The sequence below is a fragment of the Geotrypetes seraphini genome, chromosome 3 (genome assembly GCF_902459505.1).
Source record: "Geotrypetes seraphini chromosome 3, aGeoSer1.1, whole genome shotgun sequence".
NCBI lineage: Eukaryota > Metazoa > Chordata > Amphibia > Gymnophiona > Dermophiidae > Geotrypetes > Geotrypetes seraphini.
In genome coordinates this window covers 159,371,862-159,390,779 of record NC_047086.1, presented here as the reverse complement: position 1 = coordinate 159,390,779, position 18,918 = coordinate 159,371,862, and the positions used below count along the sequence as shown (strand labels likewise).

Here is an 18,918-nt window from a genome sequence, read left to right as displayed (position 1 = left end):
GCTCCCATGAAGATCGCGGACGGAAGATAGATTTGGCTGTAGCTAGGTAAGTAGGGAGGGGGCCGCGCGCGCACGATCGGTATGGGCTGAGAGGATCTTCTTCATTTTCCTCACGTAAAGGCTTCTCTTTTCAATGCCACCCTCCTCAGATCGTTGATCACTCGCCGCGTCTCAGGCCCGGTGCTGCCACTGCAGTTACACAAAGGCGGGTTCATATTCGCCTCAATTTGTGTGTGTGTGTGTGTGTGGGGAGGTTGTTCTCACGCTTTTGCGGGCCCAGCCTGATGTGTGTTTTCCCTTTTTAATAAATTTTACTTGGGAGAGGAGGGAATTCAAAGGCAATTTTCAAGCGCTAGAAATAGAGTATTACTAACACTGGACAGGGAAGTGGAGTGCGGAGGGAAATGCCAGGTGGTGAGGGGGGAGGGGATAAAAATGGGTTTGGAGCTGGGGCTGAAAATAGGGGACATGTTAATGTAACGGGCTAAAACACTAGTATGTATATATATATATATATATATATATATATATATATATATATATATATATATATATATATATATATTTAATAATAATAATAATCTTTGTTGAGCAGTGTTGATTTGATTAATAGATATTTTTGAAAGTCGTTTTGACTAGTGTGAATATATCCCATATATTTATGTTTTTTCTATTTTTATTGAACATGGGGTTTTTAAGTATTCCTATAAGAGCAGCAATTAACTGGTCACACATTTTGACCATATCATCAATTGGGATGTTTTCTCGGGTGTTCACAAGTCTACAGTCTATTCTATTCCATTTAACATGTATAGCCCACTCTAATCTCTAATCAGATTCCAGGTGGATAACAATATTTAAAAATACATCAAAGTTATCTGCAAATTTACAATGAATCAAATAAAATAATGAGGTTTTAAAAATTTTTGAAAGATACCACTATGCTCAAACTTTTCTTTATTTAACACCATTTCAGCAATCTTGCCATCATAGAAGGAATGCACAACAGGTGCATCTTTGCTAATATTCAATACGTCAATACCAGCTGCCTCTAACTTATTAACATTTTCAGGTTCTGGTATAAGCAATGAGATTTGATATCAAATCCTGTTTCATCACTGATTTGGAAACCTTCAAAAGTCTTCCTCTACAGGTTCATTTTCATCGAACATTGTTGATGGCCAAAGATTTTGACAAATGCATAAATTGCATCCTTGAGAAAGTCTTGAATTCTTATGCCTCTCTGTTAATTGAATCAAGCATGGAATTTAGAAAACGGTCTTTATACTTGGTCTTCATGGAATGTAAAATTCCTTGATCACAAGGCTATAGTAAGGATGTCACATTGAATGGGAGGTAAATGGAAGAAAAATTTTTCACAAGGTGGATGTGCAGAGCATTTGTCTATAACTAGCAAAACTTCACAATTCTCTTCCAGTCCAGCTTCTCAACAATGAGCTCTTGCTGCTGGTACAGAATGTTTATGGACTTAATCACTAAATATCTCTCTGGTTACCCATGCTTTCTTGTTAGCATAATATTCCACAGGTAGATAACATATACCCTTCAAACATTGGAGATGTTAGTATTTCCCAATCACTGTCAATTTTAATTTGTGTGTGCCCCTGCAACATTAGTACATGTAAGAACAGTTACCCTGTCTTTTGTGTCCTTAAAACCAGCTGTTGTCAGTGTTTTTCTAGGAACATAGCAGCAGTAGAGAGATGTTTTATCAGCATTGTAAATTTGTTCAGGACCAAGGTATCTATCTGATATCCTCTTAGCAAATTCATCAATGTAACTTTCAGTTGCCTCGTAATCAGCAGAAGCTTTTTTACCACAGATTTTGAGATATTCAACACCATGACACTTATTAACTTTCTGCTGCACCCCTCCTCTTCTCTGCCCCCCCACCTCTTCCCACTCCTCCCCCTGCCACGCGCCCCCCTTCCCTTCCCCTGTACCTCTAGTTGCTCACCACCATGAGCAATAAAATCAATATGCTCCTTGAGACCACGTCAGCTCCCACCAACGTCATTTCCAGGTGCCATGCTTAGGAAGTGACGTCAGCGGGAGAGCCGACGCAGTCACGAGGAGCACAAAGTTGTTGGTCACGACAGTGAACAACTAGAGGTAAGGGGAAGGGAAGTGGGGGCATGCACAGCAGGGGGGACATCAGGGATGGGGCAGGGGAGGGGGTGCCACCGCCCGGGGTGCCTCTCACCTTGCTACACCAATGGATAGATTTCTTTCTTTGCCAGGTCAAAGGATAAGTTAGATTAATTGGCATGTGGGTGGGTTGCATAGGTTCATTTTCATTGGTAATGGGGGCTTTTGTGTAAATTCAGTTAAGAATTATCTAGTTTGCTGATAACATTCAGGAATCATTAGGGCACTGTGACAAAACAGATCTATTATTCTGGGATTTATTTGTTGCCAAAGAGAATTATTTTGCTAGCATTTATCTATAGTGCAATAGATCTGTTATATTTTTCATCTGTGCGTGTTCCTTCATTGTCCAGATGTTTATCCAAACCAGCAGGGATCGTTTATTTTGATAGCACCTCTTGGACATAGCTTGTGTGCTAATTGCTCCTTAGTAATTACATCACTATCAAGTCCTATTACAGCAGGGTTTGAAAAAGCAGCTGTTGAAGTTTTAAAGAGGGTGACAGGGAGCTCAAGTTCTGCTACTGGAAGACACTGGAATAGATGGCAAGGAGTCCAAGGCCTTGTACCTGAAGAGATTCCCAGCTGACCCCAAAGACAGCTAAATCATGGTTTGCACTACTTTGTTTTACAACCTTAACTGAATACGGCTCCAATTTCAGATCTGATTAAACTATTTTTAGACCTCAATGAATTTTAGTAAGAACAGAAATTTCAACCCCTCTACACACCCAGCTCAGACCCAGAAATAAATTTGTCCCTAGAGGGGGCTGCATTAAGCCTACAGTCATAAAATAGTCGTGATCAAAGCAGAGGAAGTCAGTCCACGATGATGCCTAGATCCTTTTCCTGGAGGATTATTCCTATTACAGCATCTAGCATTGTATAGTGTACAATTTGGCTTATTCTTTCCTATGTACAACATTCCTCACTTGTCCATATTAAATTTCAGCTGCCATTTTGGTGCCCAGTCTCACAGTTAATGTAGCTGGGACACAGAAGATTTGAACAAATTTCTTGAGTAGGATTACCAGATGTCCAGGAAAACCCGGACATGTCCTCTTTTTAGAGGACTGTCTGGGTGCCCAGATGGACTTTCCAAAACCCAGTAGTTTGTCCGTGTTTTGGAAAACCCCATCTGGAGGGCCTCTGAGCATGCGCGGATGACGTCACATGCATCCATGCATGCTCGTTGGTCTTCCAGTCATGGCCTGGAGATTGGAGAAGACAGACGAGGCTTTGTGGGTGCGGGGCCATGTGTCTGGGTTTCTACGTCAGAGAATCTGGTAACCCTATCCTTGAGGAAAAAAAATCCATAATCTGGTCAAAACTACTGCTTATCCCTGAGGTTAAGAAGCATGGAATCTTGCTATTTTTTGAGATTCTGCCATATGCTTGTGTCCTGAACTGGCCAGTGTTTGAAAAGAGGATACTGAGCTAGATGGACTCTCCTGGTTTGGACCCAGTACAACAGCTTTTACTCTGCACATTAAACTTCAGCTGCCATCTGGGTGTCCAAGTCCTGCAGTCTCACAAGGTCTCCCCTACAGTTTTTTTGCAATTTCCCTGTGAATTTAACAACTGTGAATCATTTTCTGACATCTGCAAATTTGATCATCATTGTCCACATTTCAGGACCAGAAGCATCTCAAGAAAACTATATAAACCCTATTTACTTGAGTTATAGGTTCCACTTCCATTCTCAAGCTTAATATATTTACAGGTTCAACATAATACGCATCGACCTCATAAACACTTCTAGATATGCAGAGCTTCTTTGCTTACAAAAACATATGAACTGGAATTGGATAACGGGGAAAAGGGAAACCTGCAGAACAAACAGGATTTGTAATATTGCACATAACAAAGAAAATGTGATGACTTTATGGGTATATAGTCTCTATCAGCCCATGATTCTACACTTCTTCAGGGGGAAAATCCTTTTACATCAAATAGCCGTATTACAAAATCTTCGGTCAACAAAGGGCTTACCTTGAACTTGTCTGTGCCATCTTCAAGATTTGAATGAAGCGATCCAACAGTGGTAAACAAATGGGACCAAGAAGCAGCTCAAAGTTGGGCTGCATTAGCTCCGTAAGTCCTTTCAGAAAACTGTTTTCACAGCAGTACACTTTGTTGTGTGGTGTAATCATATACGGAACAAACGTGTAGTTAACAGAACACATCTGTAGAACATCAATCAGAAAAAATTGAAGTTTAAAATAAATTTTTAGTTTTCCAATGCAAATTTTAAAAAACTGACAAGTCACTTCATTAACAGCAGATGTTTCTCTTTTTTTTTTTCTTCCCTCCCGCGGGAATCCCCCCGACCCACGGGACTCCTACGGGAAGCCCCCTCTGGCCCACGGGACTTCCACGGGGATAGAAGGCTTTGGAAGCAGGGTTCGTCCATATAATATAATGGTCACGTCAGCCTTAGTAAAAGAGGGGGTTTATAAGTTAATTACCTGAACAGAAAACAAAAAAGGGTTCCACCAAAGAGATTCCACAAGGAAAACAGCAGCGCAAACACAAAAAAAACTGTGGAATTGATGATCCTGTCAGAAGTAATTGCTGCTTTTTATGGGGACGGGCGGGGATGGAGGTAATTCCTTGCGGGGATGGATGGGGACTGAGAGGATCCTGACGGGGACAGGTGGGGACGGAGAGGATCCTGGCGGGGATGGGTGGGAATTCTGTCCCCGCGCAACTCTCTAGTACAAAGGCATTTTACCTGATCACGTAGGCTTTTATAAAATGGCTTGATGTACACCAATGTAAAAAGTAGGGTCTGCACGTTAATTGCAGTTAATGCCGCCATGAACACATTTATTAGTTGTGATTAAAAAAATTCACCACCAAATCCCAAAGGGCTAGGGTAACCTCTGGGGGTTTGGATGGAGAAAAAGCTGCTGCAGGTGTAACACAGTACAGTTCTTTGGATTGTTTTACCTCCTGAGACTCTTGTGCCTCATAAGCTGAAGAGCGACTAAAATGGTTAAGGGGTTGGAAGAGTTGCCATACAGTGAGAGATTAGGGAAACTGGGCCTATTCTCCCTTGAAAAGAGGAGACATGATCGAAACATTCAAGATAATGAAGGGAATAGGCTTAGTAGATAAAAACAGGTTGTTCACCCTCTCCAAGGTAGAGAGAACGAGAGGGCACTCTGAAATTAAAAGGGGATAGATTCCGTACGAACGTAAGGAAGTTCTTCTTCACCCAGAGAGTGGTAGAGAACTGGAATGCTCTTCCGGAATCTGTTATAAGGGAAAACATGCTCCGGGGTTTCAAGACAAGGTTGGACAAGTTCCTGATGAACCGAAACAAATGCAGGTAGGGCTGGTCTCGGTTAGGGCACAGGTCTTTGACGATGATCGAAGCATCCTCTCAGCTAGCAGGTAGTGGCATCCATCTTGGATCATATTGGAGGCTATTCTAATACTCTTTCTTTATCTGGGAGAATGCGCCATGGGTGTCCTCTCTCACTCATATTGTTCATGTTGCAGTATTCTCCCCAGAAATTTTTTCCAGCCGGGTGGCATGAAAAAGTAGCCGGGTGGGGCAGGGCGGGGAAATTTGGTAGTGGGGAAAATTAAATGTATACTATTTTTATTAGTTAATTATTATTATTTTCCAGTGCTCAATATGACTTCCTTTTTTAAGGTTTGACACTTGTGCCAGAATATTTTTACTAAATTTAAGAAGTATCCAATTCTAGAAGTGAATAATTAGATATTCACCCTCTTTCAAATAGTATAGAGGTTTAAAAAAGGGAAATGTGTTAATGAAGTCATTAGGTTCAATCTAACCATTTATTTCTGCATGAATTTAAACAACTAAAAAAAAGATAAATATATCTCATTCAGTCATACAAGAAATGGCTGTACAACACCTCTAATAATGTTTTGATCACTAGGTTCCTTCCTGAGGTCTCACTGAGGATATGAAATAGATGCTATCCCCACTTCCAGACCTCTTCCACATAATTTATGGAGAGGTGTTACTGAGTCTTGAAGGGCACCTGTGTGATTGATCTTTATCTGCTTCTTTTTTATTTTGCTATAGTGCAAAGTAAGAGCTAGAGCAAAACAGTATAGGTAAAGATGCAGGTAATAATTAGCAATGCATTAAAAATATTTTATTTTTATTTGCTTATAATGTCATTTGAAAGCTACTTGATGATAATACAACTTTAATTTAATTCTTTATAATGTGTGTCTGTGTGTTGGGGGGGACAACACCTATGTCAACAGTAAAGTTAGAATAGAGTCATTAAATCCAGTGGTGTACCTAGTATATATGACAGCCAGTGCTAATCATTTTTTTAACAACCCCCTCCTCTATATAAAAAAAGATATTTTTAGTAATAATCCACGAGTCACACAATAAGGGTGCATCTAGGAAAAGGCAGCATCTTAAACACTGCAGTGAGCACTAGAACACCAACAAACGCATTGTAAAACTAAACAAACCAGATCCTACACAGTCAATTGATCCTGTAGTCGATGCTAACAGAAAGCCATGTCCTTTTCATACACACAGAACACAGATACACCCTCGCCCAATATGGAATAATCACAAACTAAAAATAGAAATATGTAGACAAAAGTTAAACTGAACCAAGAAACCAGACTCTGCATACAATGCAACACCACAGAAACAGTGACACATGTCCCCTAATACTGTGCAAAATATAAAGACAGTAGATGTAAATTTGAAAAAAACTTCTACATAACAGTCACCACTTTACAAATTAACAAATAGAAATAAAATAATGAGAAATATGAAAATACCATTTTATTGGACTAATCCATTTTTCAATTAGCTTTCAGAGGCCAAATCTTTCTTCAAGACAGTACAGTATACAGCTGTTATGGTATCCTGTCCTGACCTGAGGAAAGGGGTTTATTCTCTCCCAAAATTGCCTTATTTCCATTTCCTATTGATAAATTTTAATCAATACAGTTACAATACTACTTGATTCTACGTAAAGCAACAAAAATATATTTTTTTCTACCGTTTGTCGTTTCTGCTTTAGTCATCTTCTCTTCACTCTCTTCTTTCTATTTAGCATTTGTCCTCGCTCCCTTCCATGCAACATCTGTCCTCTCTCTTTGCCCCTTCCACCCAGCCTCTACCCTCTCTCTACCCCTTCCATCTACTGTCCACCCTATCTCTGCCCCTTGCATCCACTGTCCACCCTTTCTGCCTTTTCCATCCAATGTCTGCCCTCTCTCTGTTCCATATGGTATCTTCCCTCTTTCTATGTCCCTTCAATAAACTCTATATCCTGTGCCCTTTCTCTCCTTTGTACATGATTTATTTCAGCTTCAGCCCGTCTCCATTTTTTGTCTCCACCCCTATGCTCTGGCATCTCTCTCTTCTCCTTTCCTTCCTTCCTTCCCACTCCACCCCATGGTCTGACATCTCTATCTCCTTCCCTTATCTCCCCCCTCTCCAGTATCTGCCTCTTGTCTTTCCCCTTTGGTCTAGGCCTCTCTCTTTCTCTCCGTCTTTCTTCTGTGAGGAGATCATGTTGATCTTGAACACTGAATAATTCTTCCACATTCTCCATATCACTGTACTGTAGTCTGGTCCAGCAGACTGCTTTGGCACTATTACATGGGTAATAGTAAATTCATTATGCATCAGCTTTCTACACAGAATGCCACAAGTCTCTATTTCTTGTGCTGTGCTTACATCTGCCAGCGTCAGAAACTTGTGAGACAGATCCCTTGGCAATACTACACTTCGGAGCCCTTTGACCATCTGGTTCTGTATGGTTGCAGGCTTTAAAGCTCTGTTTACTGGAGGAGACTGTCCAGCATACATAGTTGCATCACTCTTAAGGATCTGATCAGAGATTACATTAGACAAGGTGGTATTTTTAGGCATGGAAAAACAGGACATGTTCTCCTCAATCTGCTCAGATGCCTTCAAATGCCCTTTAATATTCGTCTGATCTCGGGCTAAATCTTGCCTCCTGAGCTGATCTTCAAAGGAGAGCGGAGTGAGAGCCATATCGGCAGTGAGATCTGTTTTGGGCCGCATGTTGTGCAGGGCTGGACTAAGGCAAGTTGTAAGCTTCCTTCCATCGCTGACCTATCTTCCATAAGTCAGCAACAGAAGGAAGCTTACAACTCGCTGCTCTTGCTTGCTTCAGGCCTTCCTCATTGCCGGGTCCTGCCTACTTTCGGAAACAGAAAGTAGGCAGGATCCGGCAACGAAGAAAGCCCGAAGCAAGCAAGAGCAAGTTGTAAGCTGACCTGTCTCCTATAGTGAACCCATGCTCCGGGGCGTGTGCATGCCGACTTCCCTTCTCTTCCTCCCTCAGGACGTGACTTCCGGTTTTGGAGAGAAGCGGCACGCACATGTTAGAGCCCCGGAGCATGGGTTCAAGTCGCTTGCTGGCGTTAAAAACAAAACAAAAAAAAAAGTCAGGCTCCTGTGATTCAGGCTGTGCCGAGTCAGCCTGGTAAATCTCCAAGCCGGTGAGAAGGGGTTTTTTTTAAAATGTTGAGCAGAAGGCTGCAGCAGCAGCAGGATTGCGATCGAGATTACAGCCGGGCGCTCATCTAAATTAGCTGGGCGGAGCGCCCGGCTGAAAGGCCCTGGGGAGAACACTGATGTTGGTAACAGAACCTCTGGCCCAGTGAGTACATAGTAATCCGCAAATCTTAGGCATTCACACACCTGGAGGGGAATATAAGGTGTCTTTTCGTGGATGATTTGCTTTTTATTGTGCAGGACCCAGAAAGATCTTTGCAGGCGGTCATGGCTGAGCTTGATGCTTATAGCACAGTTTCAAGCTTTTGGATGAATGTTGGAAAGTCAGAATTGCTGAATGTGAACCTATCGGTGGAAGTTGTAGTGTGATTGTGCCAGTGCTTTCCATTTCGATGGGTCAAATCTTCCTTACATTATATGGGGTCCTGTTTGGACCCCCAGGCATGAATTTATATAATCTTAACTATCTTCCGCTATTTCAATGGATTAGAACTGATTTGGACAGCTGGGGGGGAATGTATTTTTCCTGGTTGGGACGTATTGAAGTGGTAACAATGATTGTTTTGCTCCAGATGGTTTTATTTCAAGCCCTTCCACTGTGGGTGAGTCGGTCTGTATTGGAGGGTTTACAACGAAGTATTTATGATTAATTTGGGCTTGTCGCCGCCCTAGGGTGGGGAAACGAGTTTTCTATTTGGGTAAACGGGAAGGTGGATTGGTGATCCCCAATCTGCTAAAATACTATCAAGCTGCACGATTAAGAGTGATTATTGAATGGCAAGCTCAAACTCTGAAATCCTGGGTAGAACTAGAGCAATCTCTCATTGAGGGGATACCTTTGTTGCATCTTCCATGGGTCCCTAAGAGAAGTAGAGTATTGAATAGTCTATTGTCTGTCTCGATGCCGTTACATATATGGAGGGCAGTACAGGGATCTTTATTGCAGACCAGGCGATATTCTTGGTTTGCTCCTTTCAGATTTAACCCAGAATTTATGCCTGGCCACAGTGAGGAGGTATTTGCATCTTGGGAGTCTAAGGGTTTGGTTTGTACAGGCCAATTGTGTAACGTGGCTTTGGGGAGACTAAGTTTGGGCTGCTTTCTAAGGATGTCATCCCTTATTTACAGGCCACCCATTACCTACAGACATCAGGACTTCTGCGGCAGTTACTTCAGGGAAAGACACCCTTTGAGAAGCTTATAGGTCCCTCTCTACAGAAGGGGGCTCTTTTAGCTATCTATAAGTGCCTGAATACAAGGGGGAACATGCTGCTACCTTACATGAAAGCTTGACAGGGTAATTGAGAACATACAATACCACTGGAACATTGGAAAGCTATATGGTAGGAGGCATCTTCTTTGGGGATTGCAGCTTTAATTGTGGAAAATGGGTACATAGTAGCATAGTAGATGACGGCAGATAAAGACCTGAATGATCCATCCAGTCTGCCCTTCCTGATTCAATTTAAATTTTTTCCTTCTTAGCTATTTCTGGGCAAGAATCCAAAGCTCTACCCGATACTGTGCTTGGGTTCCAGCTGCCAAAATTATCATCAAAACTCACTCCAGCCCATCTACACCCTCACAGCCATTGAAGCCCTCCCCAGCCCATCCTCCCCCAAATGGCCATATACAGACACAGACTGTGCAAGTCTGCCCAGAACTGCCTTAGTTCAATATTTACTATTATTTTCTGATTCTAGATCCGCTGTGTTCATCCCACACTTCTTTGAACTCAGTCACAGTTTTACTCTCCACCACCTCTCGGGAGTGCATTCCAGGCATCCACTATCCTCTCTGTAAAGTAGAATTTCCTAACATTGCTCTTGAATCTATTACCCCTCAACCTCAAATTATGTCCTCTGGTTTTACCATTTTCCTTTCTCTGGAAAAGATTTTGTTCTACGTTAATACCCTTCAAGTATTTGAACATCTGAATCATGTATCCCCTGTCCCTCCTTTCCTCTAGGGTATACATATTCAGGGCTTCCAGTCTCTCCTCATACGTCTTTTGGCGCAAGCCTCCTATCATTTTCGTCACCCTCCTCTGGACAGCTTCAAGTTGTCTTATGTCCTTCGCCAGATATGGTCTCCAAAACTGAACACAATACTCCAAGTGGGGCCTCACCAACGACCTGTACAGGGGCATCAACACCTTCGTTCTTCTACTGGTTACGCCTCTCTTTATACAGCACAGCATCCTTCCAGCAGCAGCCACCACCTTGTCACACTATTTTTTCGCCTTTAGATCTTCGGACACTATCACCCCAAGGTCCCTCTCCCAGTCCGTGCATATCAGCTTCTCACCTCCCAGCATACACGGTTCCTTTCGATTATTAATCCCCAAATGCATTACTCTGCATTTCTTTGCATTGAATTTTAGCTGCCAGGCATTAGACCATTCCTCTAACTTTTGCAAATCCTTTTTCATATTTCCCACTCCATCTTCGGTGTCTACTCTGTTACAAATCTTGATATCATCCCCAAAAAGGCAAACTTTTCTTTCTAACCCTTCAGCAATGTCACTCACAAACATATTGAACAGGATCGGCCCCAGCACTGAACCCTGAGGGACTCCACCACTCACCTTTCCTTTCTCCGAGAGACTTCCATTAACCACCACCCTCTGGTGTCTGTCCGACAGCCAGTTTCTAACCCAGTTCACCACTTCGAGTCCTAACTTCAGCCCTTCAAGTTTGGTCAAGAGCCTCCTATGAGGAACCGTATCAAAGGTTTTACTGAAATCTTAGTAAATTACATCTAGCATATGTCCTCACCCAATCAAAAAATTCAATATGGTTCGTTTGGCACGATTTACCTTTTGTAAAGCCATGTTGCCTCGGATCCTGTAACCCATTAGATTCAAGAAAGTACACTATCCTTTCTTTAAGCAACACTTCCATTATTTTTCCAACAACCGAAGTGAGGCTCACCGGGCTGTAGTTTCCCGCTTCATCCCTGTGACCACTTTTGTGAATAGGGACCACATCCGATCTCCTCCAATCCCCAGGAACCACTCTCGTCTCCAGAGATTTGTTGAACAAGTCTTTAATAGGACCGACCAGAATCTCTCTGAGCTCCCTCAGTATCCTGGGATGGATCCCATCGGTCCCATCACATTGTCCACCTTCAGTTTTTCAAGTTGCTCATAAACACTCTCCTCCGTGAATGGCGCAGAATCTACTCCATTTTCTTGCGTTACTTTGCAAGAGAATCTCGGTCCTTCTCCAGGATTTTCTTCCATGAATATAGAACAGAAGTATTTGTTTAGCATGTTTGCTTTTTCATCATCACTCTCTACATATCAGTTCCCAGCATCTTTTAGTTAGCAATTCCATTTTTCATCTTCTTTCTTTCACTAATATATCTGAAAAAATTTTCTCCCTTTTTCACATTTTTAGCCATTTGTTCTTCCGCCAGATGTATCTCTCTCTTGGCTTCTTTCAGTTTCACCCTGTGGTCCTTTCTGCACTCCTCTTCTTGAGTTTTTGTATATTTCACGAATGCCAACTCTTTTGCCTTTATTTTCTCAGCCACTAGGTTGGAGAACCATATCGGTTTCCTTTTTCTCTTGTTTTTATTTATTTTCTTCACATAAAGGTCCGTAGCCATTTTTATCGCTCCTTTCAGCTTAGACCACTGTCTTTCCACTTCTCTTATGTCCTCCCATCCTAACAGCTCTTTCTTCAGGTACTATCCCATTTCATTAAATCCGTACAGTTGAAATCTAGGACTTTAAGTATCATACGGCCGCTCTTCACTTTAGCCGTTATATTAAACCAAACCGTTTGATGATCGTTACTTCCCAGGTGAGCACCCACTCAAACATTAAGAGATACTCTCTCCATTTGTGAGGACCAGATCCAATATCGCTTTTTCCCTCGTGGGTTCCGTCACCATTTGTCTGAGCAGAACCTCTTGAAAGGCATCCACAATCTCCCTACTTTTTTCCGATTCCGCAGACGGAACATTCCAGTCTGCATCTGGCAGGTTGAAATCTCCCAACAGCAGCGTTGATATTATATCCCAGTACTTTTAGCAAAGACAAGGCGTGGTGGGAGGGACTTTGCTGGGGTGAAGTGGGGAGGTGGGGACTTATTTGCATATTTGATGAGCATGTGTACGAGTGTGAGGATTTGGGGATTCTGTCTTTGGGGAAATATCTAGGATATTGGGCAAGAGGTGCCTGCTTCTTGGTGTCGTGCACTGTTATCTTGGCACGTGCTCAATTTGGAGCAGGGGGAATCCAGTTTTTGTAAGTTGGCTCTCACGGCCACACGCCATGTGCTTGCGGATCATTGGAACCAACCTGTGTCACCAGATTGGCAGATAGTAGTACAGAAGCTACAATAGTGGCAGCAAATGTATCAGCTATAATCACATTTGGAGGAGCTTTCTCTAGCGGACTTAGACTTTGGGCTCGGGGGGGGGGGTAGTAGGGGTTGTAAGGGGTTTATTTGTAATATTTTTTGCTAGTTCTTTACGTATTGGAACTAGGGGTTTGAATGGGAGTATGGTTTGGAGGGCAGGGAGGTTGAGGTTTATTCTGTGTATACTGTGTGCGGGGAAGTATGGCAGCTAACAAATATGCTTTTAGTTGATGTGACTGTGGCTATTTTATAGGCTGTTGCAGTGCTTGCCTCCTCATTTTCTTTTTGTACTGGTTGTGCATCCGCTATAATAAAACCCTTACCGGACATGCACAGTTCAAACGCCGTGATTTCTGCATCTGTGATGTGTGCCTCCGTGTCAGACATGCGCAGTACAGCATGCGGCGCATGCGGCTCACTACAGCATGCGACGGTTGCGGTGGTGGAGCCAGTGGCGGTTTGCGGCATGTGCGCCACTTTCCTCACACTTCTTCCAGCTGGAGCTTGTGGCGGTTTGTGTGCCGCTGTTTCCCTGCGTCGGACAGAGAAAGCTTCCACCGCAAGTGTGGATCATGAGAGGAGCCAAACTTCGGAAAAGAATAGATGAAGATAAATGCTGCACAGGGAAGTAGAAGTTGAGGGAATGCTGCTGCACAGGGAAGGGTGGGAGGGGGAGGGAAATGCTACTGCTGCACAGGGAAGTGGAGGGGGAGAGGGAAAGGGGGCTGCTTTGGGGGAAGGAGTGTGCTGGGGCAGGCAATCTTGGTTTGCTCTGGGGGGGAGACAGAAGGGGGCCATGGAGAGAGACAGAAAGAAAGAAAGACAGGCAGGCATGGCGCAACAGAGAGAGACAGGCAGGCAAGGTCCACAGAGACAGAAAGACAGGCAGGCAGCGCAAGAGAACTAAAAACAGACACACAGAAAAACAGACAGACAGGGGGGCCAGGGAGACACACAGACAGAAATAAAGATAGACAGACAGTGGGCCAGGGAGACAGACAGAAAGAATGACAGACAGACAAGGGGCCAGAGAGACAGACAGAAAGATAGCATCAAAAGAGATAGAGAGAAAGAAAAAAAGACAGACAGCGGCCAAGGAGAGAGAAAAAAGAAAGACAGACAGACACATCTATTCTAGCACCCGTTAATGTAACGGGCTTAAAGACTAGTTTATAAATAAAAAGCTTTTCAATTTAAAAAAAGGAAGAGACGTCTCAAGTTCTGCTAGCCATTTAGAAATAGATCTGCCAGTGTAGAGCCTTTTCAAAAATGCATACAGGAATGGGCATGCATATACAGTGGCAACAGTATCCATTTCACAAATGTCAACATCTATAACACCAACAGAGGCAACTCGGCAACATCTAACATGCCAGCGTATACACAGGCATGTTTGTATTTCAGAATATGCCAGCACTTAGATGTGTATATCTGCCATTTTAACAAACTACATCTCCATGCTTGCTCTAAGGGGTCAATCTCCCCTAATCTCTCCAGTAGAGCACTGCACAAAATGTACAACTTCTAGAACTTAAATGTCCCTGGGAGCAGCTGTAAATCTTGAAACTGTTCTCAGGGATCATATGCATTCTTCTGAAATGGGGAATGCATGATGGGGTTTTAACCTTGCTCTTGTCCTCAAAACAAAATGTATATGTTCACAATTTGGCCTTGGATTTTCCAGCTTTCTAAAAATGAGATTTAGCCATGTATGCAATACAGACATCTAGATGCCAGTTTATGCCTGTTCAAATTGCGAATACAGCTTCTAGAAGAGCTACTATGTTGTTTATCCTAAAAACAAAACTAAGAGCTAGCTTAACTTGTTAATAAATTAGCACCTTATATTGTGCATTAATACACCATATATACTCAAGTATAGAAAGAGATTTTCTGGCCCAAAAAAGGATCAAAAATTAAATCTCTGTTTATATTCTAGCCTTCCCCAATAGTGTCTAGCGTTCCTTTCCTTACCCCCTCCCCCATGGTGTCCTCCTTCACCATCCCCTCAACTAAAAAAGTTCTGACTTCTCCCAAACAAGGGAAGACCACTTCCCAAACTCACCCGTAAGCCCCCCCCCCCCGTGCCCCCTCCCCAAATCAGGCTTACTGTATCATCTTGGTAGTCTAGTGGAGAGTCAGGGTAAGAGCAATCCTCACTTGCTCCTGTCCATGTTGTTTTCCTCATTCAAAATGGCTGTCATGACGTCCAGACACAGTCTTATGAGACTGGCGCTGAAGGTCGAGGCAGCCATTTGGGGACTCTCCACTAGACCACCAAGGTGATACTGTAGGCCCAGGTAAGGGTGTCCTATATGTGGGTCCAAGAGAAGAACTTTCTCTGTTGGGGGAGGGGTGGAAGGAAGGTGTGCCAGTCAGCACAGGGGAGGGAAGAGGGGAAGAATAAATCCTCGGTTTATATTCAGGCTAACATTTTCCCTTTTTTTTTTAGGAGAAAACTTATCTTGGCTTATATTTGGATGGGTTTATATTTGAGTATATATGATACATTATTGTTATTTAGCATGAATTATTTAATGCAAGCCTCGTTATTTTCAGTGAGGCCCATTTACTAATAATGCATGTTAAAATATCAATAAAAGAGCATTAAAGTGCAATAACACATTCTAATACAAGTAAGTAAATCTAGCCCTTAATATCAACACTGGAGAATGCTTTTTTTTTGTCATCAAAGATCTTGTTATTCAAATATTTCTAGTAAAGCCCAGTTTATGCACCTGCCACTAAAAAAAACCTAAAGGAGTACATCTGAACACCGGAATGAACTGTGTGAATGATAAAACAGTACCTCCAAATATGTTGCAGTCAACCACCATCTAGCTTCCCTCCCAAAGACCTCAGGTGAGCTTAAAAGCTCAGAGCAACCAGTAGCTTGTATACATAATTTAATATCCAGATACCTATGTCCTATTTTTCAAATTATGCCTCAACAAACAATGAAGGAAAGAACAAGGCAGACAGACCTCCATCAATTTTCATAATGGAACCTCATGTACCAGGCTGACAAAAGACAGATAATGGAAACCTGTTTCATAACCTACTTTTAAGAAAAATTATACAATGTTCCAAGGTGCAATCATTGGGGCTCTACTTCTTTTCATGTGTTTAATGTACACTGAATGCAATCAATGTATATTATCTTAAGACAACTAAATTATGAATTAGAGAATGACACGGTGGCGGTTTACCCGCGGCCACTGCATTTTAGCCGCGGGTCACCCGCCGAAAACGGGGAAGAAAACTAGCAGTCAGTCGCTGCGGCGACGGGGACAAGGCCATTCACCGCCCGCGGGGCGGTGAATGGTCTTGTCCCCGCAGTGAGGCATGAAGGATCGCGCGGTCCCCGCAGCTCACACCCGCCTGCCCAATCGATTCTAGTGTTTAGCCAGCTCTCTCCCTTCTCCTCACCTTAGTTTGTAGATTTTCTTTTTCGGCGACCCGCATGCTATCAGAGAGCCGCGCACCCGCTGCTGCTCAGTTTCATCTTCTGCTCTGATGCAACCGGAAACAGGAAGTTGCAGCAGAGCAGAAGATTGAACACTGAGCAGCCGTGCGTGCGCGGCTCTTTGGGAAAGCGTGCAGGTCGCCGAAAAAGAAAACCTATAAACTAAGGTGAGGAGAAGGGAGAGAGCTGGCTAAACACTAGGATCGATTGGGCAGGCAGGTAGTGGCTGCGGGGACCGTGCGATCGCTAGTGTTCCCATCCCGGCTCAAATTGGAAGGAGGGAGTGAAAGGGAAAAGGATTCTGGGCCAAGGGGATGAAGTCGGAAAGAAAAACCCACAGCAGGAAAGAAAGGGAAGGACTGGCAGGTGAGCCAGATGCTAGAAGCGGGGGGGGGGGGGAAGAAAGAGGGAAAAAAGCTAGATGGGGTTGAAAAGAAGAGACACACTGGTATGGAAGAGGAAGATAGGGGAAATCTGGACACAGGAAGGTAACAGAAAGAGGGGAAATTATGTGCATGGGGCATAGGGACAGAGACATAAAGGGGACATGACATGGGGATGGTATATGGACACAGGGGGGGCAATGACAGATACATAGGGGAGATATTAGAAATGGAGAAAATAGGAGCACAGAAGCGAGATGGTTTGTGGGGATGGGACAGGGACCGAGCTCGCAGGCTCCAGTGGCTTGCACAAATTACATTGTAACGTGCCATGAAAATAAGAGGGAGGAAGGTAGATAGATAAGCCACGTGAGAGGAGCTGAAGGGTAGTAGAAAGGAACAGATGGTAAAGGAGGGAGGGAAGGGTGGTGGTGGAAAGGAATAGAACAGACATTGAAGGAGGGTGGAGAGGAACAGACCCCCAAGGGAAATGTGGAAGACAGAGTGGGAAGAAGACAGATGCCAGACTATGCGGGAGCGGAGGGAAGAAGATGGGTGCTAGACCAATTGGGGGGGGGGGTTAAGGGAGAGGCACAGTAACAGCAAATGGAAGACGCAGAGAGAAGACACACAGTGGATGGAAGGAATTCAATGAGAAGATGTGGAAAGCAGAAACCAGACAACAAAGGTAGAAAAAAAAATTATATTTATTTATTTATTTTTTGCTTTAGGATAAAATAGTATATTAGTTGTGTTGATAAAAATTTATAAACAAAGCCCTGCCAGCTGAACATCTCTTTCTCTAGTTTAGCAGCAGGAACTTTGATTTATAAGAAAGGAATAAGCTAAATATTACAGTACTAAGGCTTATATGGATGCAGCGGGGACGGTGACGGGGCGGTGAATGGGATGGCAGTGGCGGTGACGGGGCGGTGAAAGGGATGGCGGTGACGGTGACGGGGCGGTGAAGGGAACGGCGGTGACGGGGCGGTGCAGAGGATGGTGGGCCGGTGACGGGGCGGTGACGGGGACAGATTTTTTCCCCGTGTCATTCTCTATTATGAATCATGCGGCACCTTTTCACACACAGTATAAACATAACATGACAAGACATCATACTTCTTAACCACATAACCATGAGTTCTACCTGGTTTACAAAAGATTATAAACTAAAAACAATTTAAGGGTGACAAAAAAAAAAATATATTTGACCAAGTATTTTGAAAAGAGATAAGTTTTCAGTTGAGTTCTGAAATAACAATCGAAATTTTCTGTCATGTGAAGCTACTTGGAATTTCTTACTTTTACAGCCCTGTACTGACAGAAAGGTGAATAGGGCATGAGACTTTCTACTATTTTTATACGATGCTAGAAAGAATCTATTAACCATATAAAACAGAGCGGTACCATACATAACCTTATAGCAAAAGCAACACAACTTAAACAAAACACGAGCTTCCATTGGCAGCCAATGCAATTCACAATAAAATGGAGTCACATGACCGTTGTATTTTGAATCAGTATGAGTCGAACCATGTCTTTCTTGGGAATTGTTAAATACACAATATTACAATAATCCAAAAGACTCAATAATAAAGATTGTACCAGAAGTTTAAAAGCAGAAAACTCCAAAAAAGGTTTAATGGTACGCAGTTTCCATAGCTTGTAATAACCCTTATGTACCACAGGATCTATTTGCTTTTTCATAGTCAGATGCTGGTCCAAAATAACTCCCAATATTTTAATTGTTGGTTGAATTGTATACAAGGTAGAATTTATACTAATCGATGGCTCATGAATAATCTTATGTGGCGACACAACAAAAAACTTTGTCTTATCAGGATTAAGCTTGAGTTTGAAATCCTGCATCCAAGAGTTCATCAATTGCAACACAGACTCAATTTTGTGAGAGATATGAAATAGAACTGTAATACAAGGTATGACAATTATAATATCGTCAGCATAGATGAATAGTTCTATACCTAGGTTACTCAAACTATAGCCCAAGGAGGAGAGAACATA

At 42.9% G+C, this 18,918-nt stretch overlaps 1 protein-coding gene across 3 annotated transcripts in view; it reads right to left on the bottom strand.

Annotated features, from left to right (window-relative positions):
* The window catches only part of MAP3K5 (mitogen-activated protein kinase kinase kinase 5), a 418,652-nt gene that overhangs the window by 272,564 nt on the left and 127,170 nt on the right, over positions 1–18,918 (bottom strand). For all 3 annotated transcript variants that reach the window (XM_033937504.1, XM_033937503.1, XM_033937502.1), the window contains one exon: positions 4,162–4,355. In XM_033937504.1, the coding sequence (XP_033793395.1) occupies positions 4,162–4,355 (194 nt within the window). The remainder of the gene's footprint in view (positions 1–4,161; positions 4,356–18,918) is intronic.